The 24743-nt window shown below is 39.3% G+C and overlaps 1 protein-coding gene across 3 annotated transcripts in view; it reads right to left on the bottom strand.

The window, feature by feature from the left end:
* Nucleotides 1-1074: 1074 nt before the first annotated feature.
* The window catches only part of SUMF1 (sulfatase modifying factor 1), an 89515-nt gene continuing 65846 nt past the window's right edge, over nucleotides 1075-24743 (bottom strand). For all 3 annotated transcript variants that reach the window (XM_040628532.1, XM_040628533.1, XM_008697942.2), the window contains 2 exons: nucleotides 11680-11739; nucleotides 1075-2189 (listed from right to left, as the gene is read on the bottom strand). In XM_040628532.1, the coding sequence (XP_040484466.1) occupies nucleotides 2079-2189; nucleotides 11680-11739 (171 nt within the window). In that variant the 3' untranslated portion in view covers nucleotides 1075-2078. The remainder of the gene's footprint in view (nucleotides 2190-11679; nucleotides 11740-24743) is intronic.

Raw genomic sequence — 24743 nt, 5'->3', positions numbered from 1 at the left:
AGACGGCATTCAGCGAAGTTATTCCACTGCCATTCTGTTGGCCTCTTCACCTGTCAGGATGCAACAGGATACCGTGTAGTGGTCATAGAGGTCTGGAGTTTGGTGCACTTGTGGGCTGGTAACCTAGAAATGTGGTTCTTAAATGAAAGGCTTGTTAGGATTTCATTTTAAATGTTTTCCAATATTATGCTGCTGCCAAAAATGCAATTCTGAAGACTAAGCCAAAACACACCCCAAAATATTTATGCTCTATCACATTCATTAACAAGAGAAGAATCCAAACATACACACTAAAAATATAACCATGTTAAAAAAAAATCCAAGCAGGTGGGAGGTAACAAGTAAAAACAAAAACTGCACTTGAGTAGTAGTGACTTTAAGAATAAAATACCTTATTTTTTACATTAGCTTTTTCAATTAAGCAAATGAATTTTGTGTTTGTTTTGCCTGGAATTTACTATCAATTGGTAAAAGTTTGTAGAGAAACATTTTGTATCCTCAAAATGACAGATTGACAAATGTAGCTGAACACCCCAGCAACACCACTGTTTTTCAAGACAGACGTTTTAATGTTAGCAGACTATACACAAAAGCAGCAATCAAGTGTTGGTTGAACACTTATGAATATTATCAGACTTAATTTTTGAACAACCAACATCAAGATCAGCCATTTCTTTCAAATGACATGCTAGAAACGTCTTAGGGGTCTTCAAGGACCGGGGAATCACGCTGGGCTTCCGATGACAGGGGTGTCTGGTTGAAAGCCATCGCTGTAAAACAAGGTGCTCTCCTACACGGGAGGCAGCCGTCGGGTTTTACAGGACCACCGGCCGAAGTCACGCCCTTGCCTCGGCCTCAGCTACCGAGGCACAAAGAAACAAGGTTATGATAAGGTTCCTGGCCAGATAGCCTTGCTTTCTGGAACAAAAATTCCCACAAACTGCTCACACATCAAAGTTATCAAGTAGCTAATGGACATGAAAGCTTTGTAGCAAATAAAACACATACATATCACAAAGACATTTCTTTAAGAGAAAACACAGTGGAGGGAAACAAAAGGAGAGTGAAGCCTGCTGTAGCAGATACCAGTTTATTCGACATAGTGCCTGATTCAGAGCATCTGATATTCCACAACCAACAAGATTTCCGACTTCCCTATTATAAAATACCGGACACCCTGAATAGAGTCAATTCAAGGTTCCTGTTCCTCTTCTCCATCTAGAATTAAACAGGTTTCTTCGTGTAGTACACATTTCACATTCACCAAAGGCTTTGGGGAGAGGGGGGAAATAGGGCTTATAACCACCCCCCCGGACCAAAGGCACTTAATGTTAAAAGATAAAGCACAGTAGAGTCACCCCACAGACATTCCTGCGTTTCGGTGCCGAACTCAAGCACACCACCAGGGGCCAATGTGGGATTCATCATAACAATGTAAAAGACACTGATTTCCTTGAAAACACAAAGTGCAGTATGAATATAAAGGCTGATCACCGCCACCTTTTCTACCACCCCATCCTTTTCTCAAAATAATACATAGGAGACCTCTTATTTTACATGATTAGTATCACCCAAGGTTCACACATGGAAAAAAATAGCTAAAAAATAATCTGTCATAAACTCTTACTATGAAATCACAATAGAACCTGATACACGCATAGAATTCGTGAGTTGGAGAAGGCCTCAGAGATCACGCTGTGCGTCCTCTCACCGGACAGATGAGGTCCCTGAGGCCCTGGAAGGTCAGGTGTGGGACCTTGAGGTCTAGCCTTGGTGGCAGAGCCTGGGAAGAACACACACCTTCTGAAGCTTCACTCAGGGTCCCCTCCACCCCTCCCTCTTTCAAAGACTCTCCGAAGTCAAGCACAGCGCTATCTCCAGGACGCCCCACCCAATAAAGCACGCATGCTGACGCAGGTCAGCGATGTGGTCTCACAAGGCGGTTCCTTTGGCCACTGGGCAGGTAGGCAACCCACCTCGGAGGGGGAATTCTTCACTCGAGGTCATTCAACATTCTGAGGCAAGCCGAGGGCAGGTTAGACGCAACCTCTTGGACGTGGGAAGGCTAATCTCGGCTCTTAGCCCGTGGTGGGCTGATGGTCAGCGGCACAGCGGAATCCCAGATTGGAAGCAGAGCTGTCCGGCGTGTTCTGGCTTCGAGCAGCACAGCGATACCTATAGCAGTAGGACTGGCCAGAGACAGAGAGAAAGGTGAGTACCCTCAGACTCTCGATGAAAGGCTCTCAACCATCAGATTCATGCCGTACCCAAGTAGCAGCTATAGGGAACGCGTGCCTACGGGGGGACAGTGCTTCCCCCACAAGCACCCCCTCAGGCATACTGAGCATGTATGTTTTGGAAAGGGCCGCACATTCAGAGTTCACCACACAGAATCCAATGTTTACCTTATAAACAGACGTAGATATGGTGCAAAGATGTTAATGCCAGCATTACTCAGAACAGTAAAAAAAAAAAAACACATAACAAGGAACGACTACAGAAGTTACGTGCATCCACATGTGAGATTACTGAGTGACCATTACAAGTTACGTTTTTATGTAATACTTAACAACACAGGAAATTCTCATGATACACTGTTAAATGAAAAGTCAGAGTACAAAACTGCGTGTGTGGTATGATCTCAAGCTATATAATTACATATGTCAAAGAAAAAACGACTGCAGATTCAAAATGCACCACAGTGCAAACAGTAGTCATATTTGAGCAATGGAGTTTCAAATTTCCTATGATAAGTATAAATTACTTTCAAAATTTGAAAAGTTATTTTTACATTTAGAGGACATGACATTAAACTGAATAATAAAGCTAAATGGCAACTGAGAAAATATTAATTATGAACATTTACATATTATTTATTATTCAACAGATTGGCAAAAATTAAATAGCAAGTTTAGGAACATAAAGAGTAGGAAAGACTGTGAAAAACATTTTTTGAAATACATTGCTTTTGGGGGCACCTGGGTGGCTCAGTCGATTAAGCATCTGATTTCAGCTCAGGTCATGATCTCAGGGTCCTGAGATCGAGCCCCATGCCAGGCTCCTGGCTCAGTACGGAGTCTATTTCTCCGTTTCCCACTGCCCCTCCCCCTCTTCTTGCTCTCTCTCTTTCTCTCTCAAATAAATGAAATCTTTAAAAAAAAAAAAAAGAAGAAACACATTGCTTTTGGATTAGCTATAAAGCTATACAATACTGAGGGGGGGATGTTTTGTTTCTGTGTTATCTTCTAGGTGCCAAGACCATGTACATACAGTTACACAAACACACACAGACACGGAGCACCTAGCGCATGCCAGGGATGTGAGGCACTGCAGGCGTCATTTCATTGAATCAGAACAGCCCTGAGAAATTAAATGGGTTATCCAAGATGACACACTTGTTGAGGGAAGTAGAATTTGAACCCGGCTCTGATGACGGTGCCTCTGTAGCAAAATTCTATACTCCTAGATGGAAAGACCGCGCATCTCATGCTTCTTCCCCACCCCCAATACACCCGGCCTGCAGGTACACGCCTCCTTGCACACGTAAGAAGACCTAACGCTTATCACTGGCCATCTAGTAGGTATGCAGTGAATGACCACAGATTACTGAATTTACATCAAATCTTTCCATATTCCGAAAACAACCATGCATGGAACTCTTATATCCTAAGATTATACTTTCATCCAAAATAACAGAGAATGAAAATAAAGTACTTATCCCGTGTAGCATGAGCATTAATGCGGAGCTGACCCAGTGAAACTAAAGTCTCTGCCAGGTGGTTAAAGAAACTGCACAAAGAATCATGTAGAATAACTTTGGGACTCATGAAGGAGAGATAATTTGTGGAGGGAAAAACAGGTCTGCATGAAAGAGGTTGTTTTTATTTTTTCTTAATTCTTAGTCTCCTTTCTCTCACACAAGTTGAGTGTTTCTAATCTTCATAAAAAGTATCTCTAAAGCTGCCACAGAAATTGTCTGCAGTACATCCACCGTAAAAAGAAAGACAGAGTGGTTTGTCTTCTACAGATAGTACAACAATAGCAACTAATTTTCTCATTTTCCCAGTGGCCATTGAGGAATATAACATATTATCAATATTCAGGCAGGCAGAAGGAAGATGAATAAAAAAATGGGCCTGAAATAATGAGAAAAGTGATGGCATCTGCTATACTACCCGGGCCTGCCATGCAGTGGAAGCTCTAAAATGACCAGAGGTTCCCATGCGGGCGGATGAAGCAGCGGCCGCATCCCAGGGTCGCCGGGGTGGCTCAGTCGGTTAGGCATCCAACTCTTGGTTTCAGGGCAGGTCACGATCTCATGGGTAGTGAGATCCAGCCCCACGTCAGCCTCCAGCTCAGCAGGGAGTCTGCTTGAGATTCTCTCCCTCTCCCCCTCCCCCCACTCATGCACTCGTGCTCGAGTGCTCTCTTTCTCTCTCTCTTTCTCTCATTCTCTCTCTCAAATAAATAAATCTAAAAAAAAAGAAAGAAAGAAAGAAAGAAAGAAAGAAAGAAAGAAAGGGAAAGAAAGAAAAAGAAGCCTCATCCCACATAGGCCCCACTCACCCAGCTGCTGTGAAGCAACAGTGCTTTGGTATTTCTAGAATCAAACTCCAGTGGATAATCCAGGGCCCCATGCTACCAAGTGTGTGTGGTGAATTTCACATTGGAGCAAGAATCGAGTTCAGGGGCAGGCAAGTTTCTAGACATGGACGTTCTTGTTCCAAAAATGTACCACACATGACAGAAAACAAACAAGCATTTCCTGATTGCCTGCTGTGCACACCCACAGAGGAAGCCTGACTGTGGGCATGGTCCTGCCCTCCTGGAGATCAAAGGCTGGCTGAGGGAACAAAGACAACACATCAAACAGCTACAAAACATGCTAGGGTTAAAAGATTCTGAGGTTTTTATTAATTCAGGTAAAGGAATGGTCCCTTGTAGAATGTCAAAGTCTTCAGGAAAGACTTTGGAAAGACTTCTAGAAGGCAAAACTTGGCCGTAGCTGGATTTACGTGATTATGGCAGTGGTTTTCCGACTTGAAAATACGCACAAGAACAGCCTGAGGAGCTGAAGTACCTACTCCTAGGCCACACACCCAAACATTCTGACCCAGAATCAATCTGGTGTGGAGTCCAAGAATTCGCATTTCTAACAAGCTTCTAGGTGCAGCTGATGCCATGGGACCCAAGGGCTGCCACTGGAGTAGAACTCATTTATAGAATTTAGAAAAGAGGAAAGAAGGTATATTAAGTAGAGAAAAACATGACATTGGAGGCATGAAAATGGAAAAATTCAGGCAAGTTAAGGGGATAGCAAGGCCATAGTCTGATCATGTCAGAGCATAGTTTATTTATTCATTAAATATTCAAGATTTTACAACATGCTAGATGCTATTCTGGGCATGAGGGATAAAAGGCAGAACAAGACAGACAATGCACCTGTCAGCAGGAAGCTTACATTCAACACGGATTAGTCAGACAATAAATAAACCGATAAATTCAAGATTGTTTCTGGTAGTGGTCCACTCGGAAGAAAGGAAAATAGGGAGAGAGGAGTGGGAGTAAGTAGGTGGCTACTTTAGACAAGGCGGCCTGGGAAGGCCTCTCTGAGGTGGTGCCAGGTGAGTTGCCCAAAGATTTGGAGAACAAGAATTCCAGGCAAAAACAATCACTGTATAAAGACAATAAATAATAAAAAGCAGGAAACATGGGTAGATAAAAAGGACGGAGTTACATTATAGGCAGTCTTCTCAGCAAAAAGAATTTGGGCTTGATACAAATGGGAATCGTGACAACCATTGTGCTAATTTACTCACCAGGAAGAGCAAAATCCAAGACTCCTTAGCTATTTAACCTTAGGTAAAGCCTTTCTGAATCTGTTCATTGTTGGTGAAATGGGCTATTAATGTAATAATGTTAAAATGCTTCATCTTATCTTTACATAAAAAAAAGTAAAGCACTGGACACGTGGAAGTTATTGTAACTGTTACTTTATAATGAACACAACACTCTTAATTATAGAAACTAACGTTGACTGTCTTACCTGACTTTTTGGGGTTAATCTGCTTCCTCACTAAAACAAAAGCATTAGCCAGCCTCTCCACAGGTATTAAATAGCTTCTGTTGGAAAGATAATACTGCCAGTATCCCAACGCAGATTTACAGTTGACCCTGGAACATGGGTCTGAACTGCACCAGGTCCATTTACATGCATTTTTAAAAAATAAATATAGTACAGCACTCTAGATGTATTTCCTCTTCTTATAATTTTCTTAACATCTTCTTTTCTCTAGCTTACTTTAAGAATACAATATATAATACATATAACATACAAAATATGTGTTAATCAGCCATTACCGATAAGGCTTACCATCATCAGGAGGTTGTCAGAAAGTTTTGGGGGAGTTAAAAGTTTTACGTGGATTTCTGATTGCGTGGGAGGTCGGTGCCCCTAACCGCTGCATTGTTCAAGGGCCAACTATACATTTGCTACATACGTGCGGAAGTTAGTTGCTATATAAACGGGAAAGATGAAGAATATCTCTGGTAACTAAGGCATAGGACTGAGGTCTTTGTTGGATGGCATATTTCTATATGCAACTTATCTCTCAAATTATATAAAAAACTATTTTAAAATAAGATGCTGCTCATATGCCACAAAATTCAGGCTGTAACAACTCCGACAAATGGTGCCCGACTAGAGCACTGTATTCAGAAGGATTGTGAGGCTGTGACATAAGACAGTATGAAAGAGATCCATAACACATAAGAGATTTTTGCCGTAGCCATATTTGAAGGCCTTGGCACACAGAAAATTATTCCATTTTGCGGGGGGAAAGAAATAAAAGTGCACTAATAAATGTGGGTAAAATACTACTGACAGCTTACTTAGGAAGCATGATGAATGGTTTTTATTGTCATTTTTATGTTTATTATTTATTTTCTAATTTTTATGCAATGAATTTTTTTTTTTTGGTAGAAGAGTAAAAGCTTAAAATCAGTGACAACAAAAACAGCTAGTCCTTTATGAGATCCACAGCAGTCCCTAAAACCTTCCATTAACCTAACTGACTGTATAGAACTAAACCTTAAAAAGCAAGTCTCACCGTTAAGTTAAAGGGTGGGAGGTCAGGACCACTACAGGAGAGTGAATTCACATCATCATTCCATTTCAAATGAACTCATTCACTCAGCAAACATTTATTAATAAGTAGTTCATTTTCAATTCCAATAATGGGCAACTAATAGAACACATAATTAAAGAGGAAAATGGCCTGACTTTAAATGTCCTCATTGCTTTTTCTTTTTTTCCAGCTCTACTTTTAGCACCAAAAATGGTTATTAATGATGTTAGGTCTTTGCGTGGCTGAAATATGGGTCATTTTACTAATTAAGAACAGAGGTAGTGGGAAGGACCCACGTTAGCCTCTTTTCATCAAAATGGATAATTATTGTGTGAAACTGATCTCAATATCTACACTAAGAGTGTGATCTTGGACTCAGGAACAATCCATTTAAGATAATTTTATGAGAAGAAGACTTTCAGGGATAAAGGAAGTTTTAAGGAAAGTGTAGCTCATTATGAAAAAAAATCACTACATAAAATCATACAGCAGAACCCTGGTCTCTCAATTTCACATCCATTGCTCCTGCCATTGACACTAGATCAACTCCTTGATTACTAATAATCTTAGTGTAAAATGGAAGGGGGGGGTGAGGATTTCCTCCATGTTATGGGTTAGGTTAAAGACCCCACAGGGATTAGTCCAACAAAATTCAAGAACAACAGTTAGTATTTCTTGAGTACTTACTGTATGAAATGTTCTAAGAAATTCACATGTATTAATTCACTTAATCCTCCCAATAATCATCTGAGGTAGGTATTAGCATCTGCATTGTATACATAGAAAGAACTAAGGCACAGAGATGCGAACAGTGTGCCTAGGGTCACCTTCTATAAGCAGTGGATCCACAATTACAGCCTTTTCAATCCCATTTAAGAGTCTGGACTCTTAGCCCAATGCCATGTTGTCTCACAGTTTTTCTTTCTGTGCTCTCTTCTCATTATTGAAGCTGTACTTTAGATGCACTTTCAAGCTATGAATAATCAATCATCAGAGATTATATTAGTCATGTAAGCTAGCCTGGTCCATGATCAAAAATAAGTCACCTTCTAAGCAAGGTGATTTTTTTTTTAATGATTTACATTTTTTTCTTTATATTGATTTCCTTTGTTTTACTGATTTTCAAGTATGCCATAAGAATCATTTCAAGGATTCTGCCTCTCAAGTTAGTTCACTAGTTGACTCCTTATTCAAATGTGAAGGGGGGAAAACAATCTAATTATAATAAATGCAATGGTTAGCGATAATAGTACTAATAGTATATACTTTATGCTTATATACTTTGGTCCACTCATTCCTCCTAAGAATCTTACAGTAGGTCCAATTATGGTGTGCAGTTTACAAATGTGAAATGTAAAAATTGAGGCTTAAAAAGGTTAAGTAAGAAAGGTAACAGACTGGCAAGGAGCAGTTATAGAACTCCAACCCAGATCTAATTTCAGAGTCCACAACTCAATAATTTAATTATAGCTGCCACTCTTAATCTAGTGAAAAGGATAAGTGCTCTGAAAGTAATTCACAGCCAACACTGTATTGTTTTCCTGATCACTGAAATACCAGCCTGATGTTAAATACCTACATCATCTACAATTAACTTGACCAAGATCCTAGAGCTAGTGTTTTTGGTTTTTTTTTTTCTGTAAAGTCCTATGGATCCCACTCTGTTTTATTACTCACTATTCTCTCTTCCGGAATACTCTCTTCATCACTCTGAGCAAGACTAAATTAAAACTTATCTTTCAAGTAGAGTAAGAAAAGCTAAAGATGTGTAATATAAGCTAAGGATGTGTAATACGAACCCCTAAATTTTTAAAACAAAGAGTTTTAGCTAATAAGCCAAAGGACAGAAAATGGAGTGATAAAATATGCTTAACTAAAGAAGTCAGAGAAAAGGAAACAAAGAACAGATGAGACAAAAAAAGACCACAAATATCAAGAAGGCAAATTTAAATTCAGCAATATCAATAGCCACATTAAATATAAATGGTACAAACAGCCAATGAAAAGACAGAGATTATGCCAATAAATTCAACAACTCAGTTGAAATGGACAAATTCCTTAAAAGACACAAACTCCCAGAGCTTAATCAAGAAGAAAGAGATAATCTGTATAACCCTGCTGCTGTTAACTAAATTAAACTTATGGTTACAACTCCTAAATGGTTTCCTTGGGGGAATTCTATCAAGCATTTAAGGAAGAAATACTGCTAATTCTACATGAACTGTTCCAGAAAACTCAAGATGAGGGAATATTTCCCAATTCAATGTATAAACCCAGCAATACAATGATTCCAAAACCAGACAAGAAAAGAAAACAACAGACCAATACCCATCATGAATGTATTTGCAAAAATGCTCAATATTTTAACAAATTGAATCCAAAACATAAAAAATATAATACATCATAACTAAGCAAGCACAATCTAGGAAGGCAAAGATGGTTTAATATTTGAAAATTGAAAATCTATGAGAGTAATTTACCATATTGACAGACTGAAAAAGAAAAACCATACAAACATCTCAATAGCTGCAGAAAAGGCATCCAGCAAAATTTACATCCACTTCTGATAAAAACTCTCAAAAAGCTAGGAATATAAGGAAACTTCCTTGGACTTATAAAGAACATCTCCAAAAACACTACAGCTAACATACCTAATTCTGAAAAGTTGAATGTTTAACCCCTTATGATCAAAAATGAGGTAAGAATGTATGTTCTTACCATTCATATTCAATACTATATTGGAGGGTCTAACCAATGCAATAGAGCAAGAGAAAGTAATGAAAAATATTTTAAAAGAAGAAGAATTTTCTATATTCACAGATGATATAACCACCAATGCAGAAAAACCAAAAGAATCTACAAAAACATTACTAGTATAGCTGAGTTTACGAAGGTTGTAGAACACAAGATAAACCAATTATCCGTGTAAATGTATTAAAAACATATATTAGGTTAAAAGATATTTTAAAAGAATAAGCTGGGAACCTTATGAAAATACAGGTTTAAAATAAGCAAAAAATATGAAATGTTAAAGTAAACACGTTCATATGCACAGCAATAGAATACTTTCAGTGCTCATGCTTAAAATGTTTTTTACAAGCATCATTTTCTCTATTATCTTGAGGGAAAATCTTCTGGTCCTCAAATCTTACAGAGTAAATGGATTCTCAATCTTTAAAAGTGTCATATGTCATTAACACAACTGGTGGTAATTACAGTTGTGAGATACTATTCTGCAAAGAGAAATCCACCTGTTTTTCACAGAAGTCTGTTTCCCCAATAAAAGAATTCAAATACACTTGTAGTAACAGCTTGAATGAAAGAAAACATCGGGGACTAAAGACTGATATGTATGCGAACATTTAAAAGTACCAGGATGACCTAGGGCAATGCTTTTAATTTCAAATTAAAATTAGAATTGTAAAGATAAATTTGCCTACATCTTGTCATAAATGCAGGTGTAAAGCATAAAGTAAGGTCAAATATGAACGGCCACTTAAATAACTGGATTAAAAATTTTAAGAAATACAGAAGACACACATACACATAATCTACAGAGATTTTCTTTAGACCAGTCGTTTCCAAACTTTGCAGTATGTTTTCATCCCCGAGACCTTTAAAATCCTGACGCCCAGGCCACACTCCAGAGAAATCAAAATGAGCTGAGTGGGGGAACAGGCATCAGTCTTTTTTTTCTTTTTTTGACAGATCCCAGATGATTCTAATGTGCAATGAAGTTTGAGAACCACTGTTTTAAGGTAAAATTTGATAACACACCCACTGCCAAATTAGTCACTTAATTTGGAGCCCTTATAGGTTGTTTTAAGTTTCTAACTGCCTGGACTAACTGAATTACCATGGAAAACTTCTTGTAATAACCATCTGCAAAATGCCATCTTTGCATAGGGATAGGAAGAAGCTGAAGTGTTGGAGATACTAAAAATACATGATTTAAAGAAAAAAGGGAGAGGTGGTATTCAATTTCCAAACTCCTCAAAAATTTTACTCATGAAACACCAACTCATACTGATTACCCAAGAACAACCAGTTCTGACACTGAAATCATAGCCCAAAGAGCAGAAACACTCTCTGAGATTGATGCTTATTTCACAAAGTACATACATTACACATAGAACATTTGTGGTGTTTCCATTCCAGTACACCACAACCCAGCCTCCATTTCCGACTCTCACCTTAATCTCAACAGAGGATCCCGAAATTTAGAGAAATCTCAAATAAATGAAGGGTGTACTTCCAGAGAGACATGCTGGAAATAGTATACAGCCCACCCTCGTTCATGGGACAATAAAGGTCTCTCAAAGGGTCAAGATTCAACAGATGGAAATTGGTTAACAATAGATCATTCACAACCTCTGCTTCTTTTCCCCATGCCTGTAACCAAATCTGAAATGAGTATTCTTTTTTTTTTTTTTTTACTTTGATGAAGATAGGTATGTACTAGCAGAAGTGGATGGGACATTTTAGGGCTACTGTTTACAGTGGATCTACTAATCTGTTGTTAGTACACCAATGCAGTTTAATGACGACTTACCTTATGGCACATGTAGGATCCACCTTTCTTCACCCGGTCTTTTCCAGAAGGGGGACCTTTCTGTGGATGAAGAGAACTCGTTAGTCCAGAAAGCACAGATGTTCCTCATAGACTGGCAGAGAGTTCATTTTAGCACAACCAGCTCTTTCATGGCTGCCTCAACTCTCCGCATGCTTTCCTGCCCCTGGGCCCTGAATCTGCACCCATGCACCCTTCCAAATGCCCACCTCTCCAAATCCTATCCACCCTCTAAGGTCCAGCTCAGGTTCCCACTTTGGTGAAATCTTTGTGACTACAGCAAGCAATCCCCCTTTTAAACCCCTGTAATAGCATTTCTCACCTAGATGACTAATAAGCTGCTTGGCAGCATCTCTTATATCACCTTCTCATGCTGATATGCAAATTTATCCTGCATAAAATCCGGCTTGTTTAAGTGGACTAGCTAGCCTTTTGAATTATGTTTTTGTAATCCTACTGTGCAACACCTAATAAACGCTTTGCTGACTGAAGGACTTCGCTTCTTATCTTTTAAAAAAAAATAGGTCAGATTTATTGAGGTATAATTTACATACAGTAAACTTTAACCTTTTTAATCCTTTTTAAATGCACATGTCTGATGAGTTTTGACAAATGTATAGGCATGTAACTACTACCACAATCAAGATACAGAACACAGTTTATCTTTTTCAAAACAATTTATACAGTGCTGCTATGAACCAAGCATGATGCAAATCTTAATCCATGTAATCTCCAGAACTTCTTCTTCTTTTTTTTTTTTTTTTAGACTTTATTTTAAAGTAATCTCTATATCCAGCATGGGGCCTGAACTCCCAACCCCAAGATCAAGAGTCACATGCTCCACCCACTGAGCCAGCCAGGCGCCCCTGTCCATACCAACTTCTGAGGTAAGATAAGCAGGTGGCAGAATAAGGATTCACACCCAGGCACCCTGGCTCCAGTCCATTATGCTCCCTGTTTAGAGTCCAGGAATGTGGGAAATTGGGCAATGCCTACAAGGGGGCAAGAAGCAACTGTGACTACTATCGTAATGAAAACCGAAGCCTGAAACAGTCAGCCAAGAGGTAAGACTGTTTGTCCTAGGGAGGGCTTTGGATAAAAGTGCACTGGAAATGAACATCCTAAAACTTTAGTTGCCAGCATAAGGGCCTCAACATCAGATGAGTCATGCAAAGAACATCTGAGAAGTACCAATAACCTCCTACAAACAAGAACCACATATGCAAAGTTTAGGGGCTTACGAGGATTTTTTTTTTCTTTGCTTTTCCTTTGTTAGGCAAAAAGTCAATTAATCATGCAGCTGCCTGCTTTTTGTCTAGTGAAAACGAGACAAGGTCGAACAATGCCGCCTATCTTAGTTTTCCTTTTCTTGTCAATTACCTAGAGTCAAGGGCTCGGACACAAGTGGCAGAAGTTAAAAGAACCATGTTTTCTCCAAGCCTGGCTAACATACTGACCTGCAAATGTCAACTATGTGGGCAGAAGTTCATGTTTTCTAAGCACTTCCAGGTACTTAGAAAGGGTCACAGAGCACGCCACTGGCATTCTTATTCCATGGCAGGGCCCCAGTATTTCCATGGCCCTAAATGCTTCATGTGACGCTAATAAACTTTTAGCGGTTAGAAATGGGCAAACTACAAATGAGAAAAACGAACTGCGAAAATAATGACTGCCCGCGCAGCCTCCTTGCCAGGAGTGTCTGGAACCTGACAGACATTGCCTCAGAACCTGGTGGGTGTGTTTATTATTCCAGAGAAGTCTGAGGCTGAAAGGAACACATTGCTATCTGTGGAGCTACCCCACATAACGGCCACTGTCTCCCACACGGAATGTCTTGCTGGCTTTCGCCGTGCGCTGCTTCCTTCAGGTGGCTCTCCGAGTGCTGTTACAATGCACCTAATGACAGCTTAAATTCTGACTTAAATTCTGACAAAATACTTCCGATTCCAGAAGTATCTGGAATCATGCAAGAGTAAATCCTTTTGTCAGGCTGCACCTGAGGACAAGAAGCTGATCTGCCAATAAGAACGACTGAGAACAAAATCGTTCCCTTTCTTCACCGTCTCTGAGGAACTACGCCTGCAGTCAATAAAAACGACACTCATCAAAGGGACACAGGCACTAATGAGAGTCGCCCTGTACTGACACAACCACAGCAATTAATATCGTCCTCAGTTTAGGTGACCGCTCAGATGATTCGTACAAATAAAACTATTTTTGCCAGAAAACAACACGATGTAGGACCAGGTATAACTGTTTGAAATGCTTACCGCTTTGCAAAACCAACCAACCAAACCAAACCAAACCAAACCTAAAACACAGAAAAATTACTAGGAGGGTGTAGCAGTTTGAATAGTGTCCCCCCGAAACTGACATTCACTTAGAGCCTCAGAATGTGAACTTACTTAGAAACAGGGACTTTGCAGATGTGCAATTTTCGTAATTTGTTAAGATGAGGTCGTACAGTATTATGATGAGCCCTAAATGCAATGACCGGTGTCCTTGTGACAGGAGGAGAGGACACAGAGAGGCACCCAGAGGAGGCCATGTGAAGATGGAGGCAGAGATTGGCGTGACGCAGCTATACACTGACGATTCCCAGCACCCGCCAGAAGCAAGGAAAAAGCAAGGAAGGGTCTCCCCTAGAGACACCAGTGGGAGGACAGCCCTGCCAGAACCTTGACTTCAGCCTTCTAGACTCCAGACTTGTGAGAATAAATGTCTGTTGTTTCAACCACCAAGTTTGCGGTGATTTGTTGCGGCAGCCCGAGGATACCCATACAAGGGGAAATGTCCTCATTTCCGCGAGCACAGGTTAAACCACTTAGGAAGCTACCAACGCTAGTGTCTGAATGTCTCATCTTTCTGCCTATTACTCCTCACAAGAACAGAAGCCGCAGTGTTTCACCACCTCTACCACCTATATTAAGAACCTAAGTGCAGGGCACCTGGGTGGCTCAGTTGGTTTAGCGTCTGCCTTCAGCTCGGGTCCTGATATCCAGTCCCGCGTCGGGCTCCCTGCTCAGCAGGGAGTCTGCTTCTCCCTCTACCCTTCCCCATTGCTCGTGATCTCTCTCTCAAAGAAAAAAAAATTAAAAATCTTAAAAAAAAAAAAAAGAATCTAAGTAAAAAACCACACTGAACACAGGGACTCCACCCAGAAACAGACAAGGACCAACATGAATGTTATCTCCAAAGGGAATACTACCCATAGCTGCTCTACCCCCAGATACCAAAATATTAACATCTCTAATGCTTGGATGATTGCAAGGAACTGCAAAAACAAACGAACACATGCAAGGTTCTAAATGTCTGCACCAATAATCTCAAAAGGCCAAGATGCAGCTAAAGTTCTCAGGAAAAGAGATGAGGAAGCAATGCTCTGAGTGTTAGTGCAGGGAAATATACCCTCACTGAAAATTCCTGGGAAGGCGTAAAAGTCGCCAACAATGAAAAACAGAACCCTCATCAGTAAGACTGGCTTGTTGAATGAGAAATAAGCCTGCAGGAAGGATGGTGGCCAGCCTGCTCAAAGCTGCTAGGATATATGTCATAGGAGCATTAACAATGACATTTTGTGTAGTCAAGAGAGACACCACCTTTTCCCTCCTTTGCAGACCCAACACAGTGACAAGGAAAGCAACAGAAGGGGCAGAGAATCTGACAAATTTTCATCAATTAGGAGTCAAAAAGCACTACTGTTAAACATGTTGTTTGATACACTCCACAGTGTGAAATACTATGCAGCTATTAAAAAAGAATGCGGTACATTAAAGAAAATACAAGGCACTTCTGTCGGAGTACACTGCACTATCATTTTTGCTTAGAAGATAACATGGAATCAAGCATTTACTCTGCTTTTCTTATACATTGTGTCCCAGTGGGGAGCTGGTTACCTGAAAGGAGCGTCTGGCCCTGGGGCACAGGAGGCCACCACGTGGGCCACTCCTCACTGGTAACACACTCATCCACGTTTTCAGTCTCATTCAGTTTGATGCACTGTTTGATTGACCTTGGGGCTTGCCCTGTGACCCAGGGATTATTTAGAAGTGTGTTGTTAGTTTCCAAGTGTTCGGGAGATTTTCCTATTTTATTTCTGTTATTGATTTCTAGTTTGACTCCATTGTGGTTGAAGAACATACTCTATATACAACTACAACTTTTCAAAATGTACTGAGGTTTATTTGATGGCACAGGATGTGGTCTTCTTTGGGATATGTTCCATGAGTTCTTGAAGGGATATTCTGCTGTTGTCAATTAGGTCCTGTTCATTGGTGGTATCACTGAGTTCTCTTGTATCCTTGCTGATTGTCTATGTAACTGTACTGTCACCTGTTGATAAAGGGGTGTGAAAGTTTCCAACTACGACTGTGGATTGGTCTATTTCTCCTTTGAATTATTTGTTAAATTAGTTTTTGCTTCATATGACTCAGCCGTATTCATTGGTGCATGCATATTTAGTATTAACATGTCCTTTTGTTGGATTAACCATTTTATCATTACAGAATGTCCTTCCCTGAGTCTGGCAAATTGCTTTGCTTTGAAGTCTACTTTATATGATATTAATATAGCCATGCCTGCTTTCTTTTGATTAATGTTTGTATAATATCTCTTTTCCCATCATTTTGTTTTCAATCCACCACTTACACCATTATATTTGAAATAAGTTTTTTGTAGACAGTATATAGTTAGGTTTTATTTTTAATACACATGGCCAATCTGTCTTTTAATTGATATACTTTGAGCATGTGCTTTTAAAGAAATTACTGATATGTTGGGACTTAAGTCTGCCATTTTTTTGTTGTTTTCTGTCTGTTTTCTATGATTTTGTTTCTATTTGCTTTTTACTGACTTCCTGTAGATTACCCAAATATTTTTGTTAAGAAATTCATTTTTATTTATTTATAGTTTGGAGTGTACATTTATATATATGTATGTATATACATATACATGTATATTACCACAGTTTTATATATATTTCGGTTTTATATATAGATCACAGTTTTATATATAGATCACAGTTTATATCTATATTATATATATAAAATATATAGAATATATAAACATATATATATATATACTGTGATGATATAACATTGGAGTCTACTGGTGTTACTTTACCAGTTCCAGTGAAGTACAGAAAACTTATTTTCTTTTCCATCCCTTTAGGCTCCCCTGTTTATAATGTAATTGTAGGAAATACTTCCTCTAAATACATTTAGATACACATGAGACAATGTTATAATTTCAGCTATATCATCAAACAAAATTTTTAAAAATTGAGAGATAACACTTAAAAAATATTATGCCATTTCCTCTGGCCTTTCTTAGGGTTTCTGATGAGAAATCCACTGTCATTCATATTGGTTTTTTCTCTATACCTAAGGTGTTCTTTTCTCTGCCCTCTTTTAAGATTTTTGTCTTTTATTTTCAGAAGTTTACTTATGATGTCTTGGTATGGATTTCAAAGGGACAGTCTTGCTTGGGGGTCACTTAACCTCTTGAAGCTATAGGTTTAAGTCTTTCTCCAAATCTGGGAGGTGGTCAGCCATTACTCCTTTGAGTATCCCTTCAGCCCCACCCTCTTTCTCTCCTCCTCCAGGTCTCCCAGAACACAAATGTTAGATCTTTTGTTATGGTCACATGCGTCCCTGCGGCTCCATTCATTCATTCATTTATTTGCTATTTTTTCCTCTATTGTTAAGATGGGATCATTTCTTTTGTTCTAGTTTCCAGTTCACTAATTTATTGTTGTTGCTCTGTCCCTTCCATTCTGGTTTTGAGCCCACTCGCAAAACTTTTATATTGGTTATTCTGTTTTTCCGTTCTAAAATTTTCATTTGGTTCTCATTTATATCTTCTGCTTCTTTTCTGAAACTTTCCATTTTTTTTTTCATTTGTTTCAAACATGTTCATAATTACTCGCTGGAGAATCTTTATCATGGCTGCATTAAAATCCTGGGTGGATAATTCTGACATCTCTGTCATCTCAGTGTTAGCACCCATTGGTCCTTTCATTTTGTTTGGTAACTTCCTGGTTCTTGGTATGATAAGTGATTATTCAATTGACACCTGAATACATTTTTATTATGTTACAAGACTCTGGATCTCATTTAACCATCCTGTTTCAGCTGGCTTTCTGTGACCCTCACAGGCAGGGGAAGGGAGGCTGACATCTTCTTACCACCAGGTGAAAGCAGAAATCCAGGTTCCCCACTCGGCTTCCACTGACACGTCCGAGGGGACTCTTGTTACTTGCTGCTGCATGGAGGTGAGAGCTCTGGCTCCCCACACCGTCTCCACGACATCCCAGTGAGGGTGCTGTCATTACTGCTTGGCAATGATGAAAGGCCTGGCTCCCTACTTTACCTTCTCTGATACCACCCTGGCAGGGATATTATGGCACCTCAAACACAGCCTCAGGAGGGTGTAAATCTAGGCTCCCCACTTGGCCTTTGCAGGCTTGGACGAGGACACAGTTTTTTCTGTGGTGTTTGGATGAAGCAGAGTGATTACTGACGAAAAGTTTTCTGTATGGCTAGACTACCCCTTTCCTGTTTGCTCCGTTAGCTGAAGAGAACAGGCTTTTCTTGGGACTTTGTCTATATCTGTTGGCATTTGTGGGCTGGTAGCTTCTTTAGCTCCAAGTCTGGGATATATGGGTCAAAAAGAAAATCCATGTAACTCACCATCATTTAATTCTTAAGGCCCCACTGTCTGCAGCTACTCTTCCTTCTTTTCACCTTTCTTATATTTCTTTTGTATGTACTATCCAGAGTTTAAATTGTATTCAGTGGGAGGAACAGGGAAATGTATGTTTACTCTACTCTTCCAGAACCAGAAGAAAAACCTTCATCTTCATTTTTAAAGGATAGTTTTGTTGGACACAGAATTCTTAGTTGATAGCTTTTTTCAGCACTTTGGATATATCATTCTACCATTTTCTGGCTTCCGTTGTTTCTGATGAGAAATCAGCCATTAATCATATTATTGTTACCCATGTGTGATAAGGTGTTTTTCTCTCTCAATAGTGTGTCTATGAATTGCCTAAGTGTATTCTTCTTTTTGTTTATCCTATTTGAAGTTACTTGAACTTTTTGAATCTCTGCAGATAATTTTCATCAAATTTGGTATTTAAATAATTTCTTCAAAAATGTTTTGTCCCTTGGGGCACCTGGTTGACTCAATCAGTTAAGCATCTGACTCTTGATCTCAGCTCAGGTCTTAATCTCAGGGTAGTGAGTTCAAGCCCTGCACTGGGCTCCACATTGGGCCTGGAGTCTGCTTTAAAAAAAAAAGTTTTGTCGCCTTTTCTCCCTCGTCTCCATTTGGCACTCCTATTATACATGTGTTAGAACTATGTTGGAGTACAGTGCTCTATTGACTTGTCTCCAGTCTTTCTCCCCCATCTCTGTTCTTTGGCTTGGAAAATTTCTCTTGATTTATGTTCAAGTTCACTGATTCCTTCTTCTATTTCTAATCTATTGAGTTAATCTAGGGAAATCTTATTTCAGTTATTATATTTTTCACTTCTAGAAATTTCACTTGACTCTTTTTTTTATCATTTCCATTTGTCTATTGTGATTCTCTGTTGACACACATATTTCCTACTATTTCTTTGAATACATTTTAATTCTTTAAATATAATAGCTGCTTTGAAGTCTTTGTTAGATCCAGCATGTGGGCCTACTCAGAGTCAGTTTCTATTTAACTAATCATTTTCCTTAGTATGGGTCACACTTTATTGTTAATTTGCATGTTTATTACTTTTTAGGTGAAAAGTAGACATTTAGATGATCTGCTCATGCGTGCACACACACTAGTTGCTCTATACCTGATTGAACCATGACTGGCAAGTGTTAATAGATGCTGAAGCTGAATTATGGGTACATTCTCTCTGCTCTTACTTACTATCATTTCCATAACAAAATCCTAAAAAAATAACATATATTCATATACACTAACATATGCATAGACTCCCTTTATAAAGGGAGTCATTAAAGAACTATTAATGTTGCCTGAGGAGGAAAGAAGGGCTCAGGACACAAGGATGGAAGTTGTGAACCTTTTGAAATCCACATTTGCAAACTACCTATTCATTTTTTTAATGGAAAAAAAAAAGGAAACATTTAGTACAATAAAAGTTAAAATGCTCTGGAATGTATTGGTTCCGTTTCACTGACACTCAGAGATAACACTGATTATTAAAGCCTAAAAGCACTTTTTATTTTGCATTCACCAACTCTTCATTATAATCAATTCTTACTACTAAATAGCACAATACATTTTTTCAAAGCAGGAAATAAAAGTCAGCCTCCGAAAAACGCTTAACCACCTTATCACAGACTTTCCTTTTTACAACCATCATCCTTTTAAGAACCAAATGAGTTAGGTACCACTCCAATGGTATTCAGATGCCAGCTGACTGTTAGCCTTTCAACTATTGTCAGAGTGTGGGCAGGTTTGGAAAGACTATTCAGTTTAAAACTAACAAGCCTATTCCTTTTAACACTAAAGGGAATCAGAGCTGAGCAGAAAAGTTGGGAGCAGTGGATTTACTCCTGGCTGGCAAAATCCAGATTTTTTGAGATCAGAAAATGCTTTTGAGATCAGCTAGTTCAGAAGCTCCCCATCTAAGCTCTTTGGAACTGAGAAAACAGAAATGCGAACTCTTGCACTTAGTCAAGATTTTGAGAAGACTTTTTAAAGACCTCATAAAATTATTAATGAAAAAACTGGTCTGGATAACCCAAACAGGTATTTTTTAAGGCGCTACCTCCTTCTGGTCTTATCAGCACTATCGACATTATTTGCCACATCACCCCCCAGGACAATGAGGTTCTCATGTCCCCTGAAATGACACTAGATCCTTTTTGCATAATATGCTAGTCCCCACTATCCATTAAACTTCTATTTATCTTGTAAGATTCACCTCAAGTTTTATCTCTTAGTGAAGAGCATGAGCTCTGCAGTCAGACAACCTGGCTGGCTCCAAGTCACAGCTCTGACCTTGACTGTGAGACTAGTCTAGTTCTAGTAAGGTAGCCCTTCTACATCCCAGTTCTTCCCCTGCAAAATGGAGATGACAGAGATGATAACAGTACCTATTTCATTGGATTGATGTGGGGATTAAATAAGATAATGCATAAAAAGTACTTAGCAAGTAATAAATGACAAATGTGCGGTTGCTGCTGTTATTATTATATAGTATTAGCTCATGACTAACTCAGGTTTCCCAAAAGTACCCATAAACTTAATAATCCAGGTGGCATGCAATTTCTAAAATTCCAAAATCAGAGAGATCACTTGACCCAATTTTTCAAAGGTCAAACCCCCAAAGGGGGACCAAGTTCTAATAAAATAGCTGACCTGTTAATAACCCTGTAGAAGGAAGACAGACTATCCTATTTTACAGTGAAATTCACATAGCTAGTCATTGTGTGCAGAAGTTGTCACCACCGCATTAGGCTTAGCCGAACGTGAATATTTTCAATGGTAAAATCAACATCAAAACATTCTGCGAGCCACAGAAAAAGTGGGTTGAACCTCACCTCAAAAAGTATTTAAAATTAGCTTTTGAACATGTGATTTGCTTCTGCACTACCTTCTCTCCCCCTGCCTGGTCCAAATGATACTATAAACACCTGAGGAGAAAACTGAAATTCATTTTTTTTTCAATTTGACAACGGCAGCTAGCCTGTATTTAATATCATTCCTGAGAAGACCCAGCAATCCTGTAAATATCTTAAAGTGCTTTAAATACTGTTTTCGTCTGTAGATTAAATCCTGCTTCAAAACAACCAATGACAATGATAGCTTTGAAAAAGCAATGGACAGCCAGTGAAGGAATTAATCAGCAAAGGTCATATATACCTGCTCCTCAGAGTCTCCTCCATTTCACCACACTCTCCGCCTGTGCTCATGCTAGACTCCTCAGGAATAATTCTGGATTGCTAGCTCACCCTAACCCCCACCCCCAACTGATCTGATTAGCTCTATCTCCAAAGCAGATCTCTAATTGATGGCAGCTATCATCTCCATGGTAACCACCCTGGTCCCAACCACCATTTCTCCCCTGGACCACAACAATGGCCTCCTAATGGGTCTTGCAGTTTCTTACACGGTATCTAATTAGAGCACAATAATACTGATAGAAGAGATAAAAGACTATGCCACAGTGAAAGAAACGCGATGAAAGAAAGAAAGAAAGAAAGAAAGAAAGAAAGAAAGAAAGAAAGAAAGAAAGAAAGAAAAGGAGTACGTACTTTATGATCCCATTCATCTAAAACTCTAAAAAATACAAACTGATATACAGTGACAGAAAGCAGATAATTGCCTGGGTATAGGAGGCAGACAGGGGCAGGATGAAGGGATTACCAAGGCACACAGGAAATTTTGGGTGATGGATATGTTCACTATCTAGACTTGTGATTTCATGGATACGTGTGTGTATATACTTTCTGATCTGTGTGCGTGTGTGTGTGTATATACACATACACATTGATGTATGAACTTATCAACCGGCACACTAGCTTTGTGCAATTTATGACAATTAGACTACAGTAAAGGTGTTCTTTAAAAATAAAAACAAACAAAATTATATTCTTAATAAAATATAAAGTTTGGGATTTCTTCAGATAATCCAGAGGAGGAGGGGAGCAAGGATTAGTGGGTGGAAATACAGAAGAAACAATATTAGACACGAACTGATAATTATTAAAACTAAGGTACTAAGAACATGGAGGTATTATACACTATTCTCTTGACTTTTGCGTATTTGAAATTTTCTATAATAAAAACAATTTTTAAGTTAAAGGAGAGAAACTCATAAACCAGGATAAACAAAATACTACCCCTTCCAGAGCCTGACACTGCTAGGAGTCCAAGACTTCCTTAGAAGTTTAAGTGCAGGGGAATGTGGATTTAAAAGGACAGATTTTATTCTCCATTCTAGCAGCCTGAGAAGTAGGCACATTCCTTTGAGAGCTAAGTCCTCCTTTCCCTGGTTGGCTAAAAGCGAGGCTCTCTTGCACACTTGACTTTAGTAAAGCCTTCAAGCTGTCAGATTACGCGGGCTCTCGCGGATATGGTTCCAGGAGCCTGAAGTTCAAGACAAAAGACAAATCATCCAGCCGCCCATCTGAAGAACCGCATGCGTGCTGAAGCAGCATCCTGATAAATAAGCAAGTACCTCAGACACACACAAACACGAGCAGCATTTTTATCTTCCTCTACTTGAAGCCTGCATTCATGTATCTTCTAAAAGCAGTCTCAATCACCTCAACCAATTTTTAAAGAAAGGAACTCTCAGCTGACATCTGCTTAGAGCACGCTAACTCACCATCTCATCTGAAACCCACAGGAAGCGCTTGGGAAGCAGCAAGGGTCATGCCCATTTTAAACATGAGAAATACTGAAACCCAGAGATGAAATACATGGAGTGCCCAAGGTCCCACAGCCAGCAAGTGCCAGGGCCAGGAGTCGAGGTCTGTCCCACCTCTGTCCTGCCCAGCTTGACTGTCCTCCCAGCTCAGCAGCAACTCTGCCGAAACGCACGTATGGAGAAAAGTCAAATCCCAATAACACACTCTCTTTACCCAATGTCAAACCTGTCATAGGATTTTAAGAGTAGGTAGATGAAACCATTACTTCAAATAAAGCTTTTTCAGTTAGGTATAATTTCTTTATCCCCTAGCACAAGGACCTATGAAGATGGGACTGCAAGTAGCTTTATTTAGACATTGCATGAGGAGAGGAAAGTCATGATGCCCAAAGAAAGGTCAAAGAAAGCAAACTAGGGATCAGATTGGAAAGAACAGCACATTACACACAAAAACCAAATTAACAACCCCCACAGTATTTTGTCTGTCAAACCAGCATGCCCTGGGTGGTGATTAGCCTGTTAGTGAAAAGAATGAAAACAGCCATTTCTTCCATGCTACTTGCTTTACCCATGCTAGGTTAAAATGGAAGAGAATTTTCAAAAACTGTATTAAATTTGCTCACATTGTGGTGATTTCTCCATTTTCCAATGAAAAAAAAAATGTCACTTCATAGCCCAAGGTCTACAGTAACAATTCTTGCTTCTGGGGTAAGGCATAAAACCAGATATTTAAAACACCGATTCTAGTTATAGCAGCAAATAAGAACAACTAGTACTTAACTAAGCACATATTATAAGCAGGTATTGTTTTTAATGTTTGTAATCTTTAAAATCATCTTCTGATATAGGTTTGATTATTGGTAGGGCAATCATATAATTTATTGTCCAAATAAAGATAGTTTGGGGAACAAAAGGGGAAAGCTATTAATAATTGTGCCAGGCACAGCCACAAACCACAAATGTTCAGACACCCAATCATTAGCCTCATTTTACAAATGGAGACGTAAGGAGCAGACAGGTTAGACAGTCCATCCAAGGTCACATATCTAGTAAGCCAGGGTTCAAGCTCAGGTCGCCTGGCTCCAGGCTCATATGGGACTGCTCTGCCATGTGCCCCTTGGGAGCTGACACAGCATCAGATTTTTTTAAATAAATCATTCCACTGTTCAGTTTGAAGCACACAAACCTCTCCGTATTTCACAAGTTCACTGCAAGAAAATGACTAAAACCCAAGGAGAACGGTGAGTCTGGAGTTCATATTTTTAAAAAATAAAAACATTCGTCTGCTCTTGGATATGCAGCTGAAACATGTCCCTTGTTAGATATGCTTCTCTTAACCACTTCTCTCAGCATAGAATGTCTGCTTATTTCACTCAGGAATAAATCCATATTTAAAGCAGCCACACCCACCACTCAGACAGACATACTTAGATACCACAGATGCTTTAATGGTTTCAATGGCTCAAACTGCACTGGGTTTGGGGGTCTTAACATTATACCATAGAAGCAACTGCTCCATTTTATAGACCTGCTGCGTCAAGTCTCATCTTCCCTTGTGTATTACTGGAATGATTTTCAAAAACTTCCAAGGAAAAATCATGTCCCAGAAATAAGGTGGTAAGTAGGGAGCTCAACAGCTTCCTTTCATTACTAAAAAAACTAC

Source organism: Ursus maritimus, unplaced genomic scaffold (assembly GCF_017311325.1).
Source record: "Ursus maritimus isolate PB19 unplaced genomic scaffold, ASM1731132v1 scaffold_14, whole genome shotgun sequence".
In the NCBI taxonomy this organism is placed as follows: Eukaryota; Metazoa; Chordata; class Mammalia; order Carnivora; family Ursidae; genus Ursus; species Ursus maritimus.
This window is presented reverse-complemented; position numbering and strand designations above follow the sequence as displayed.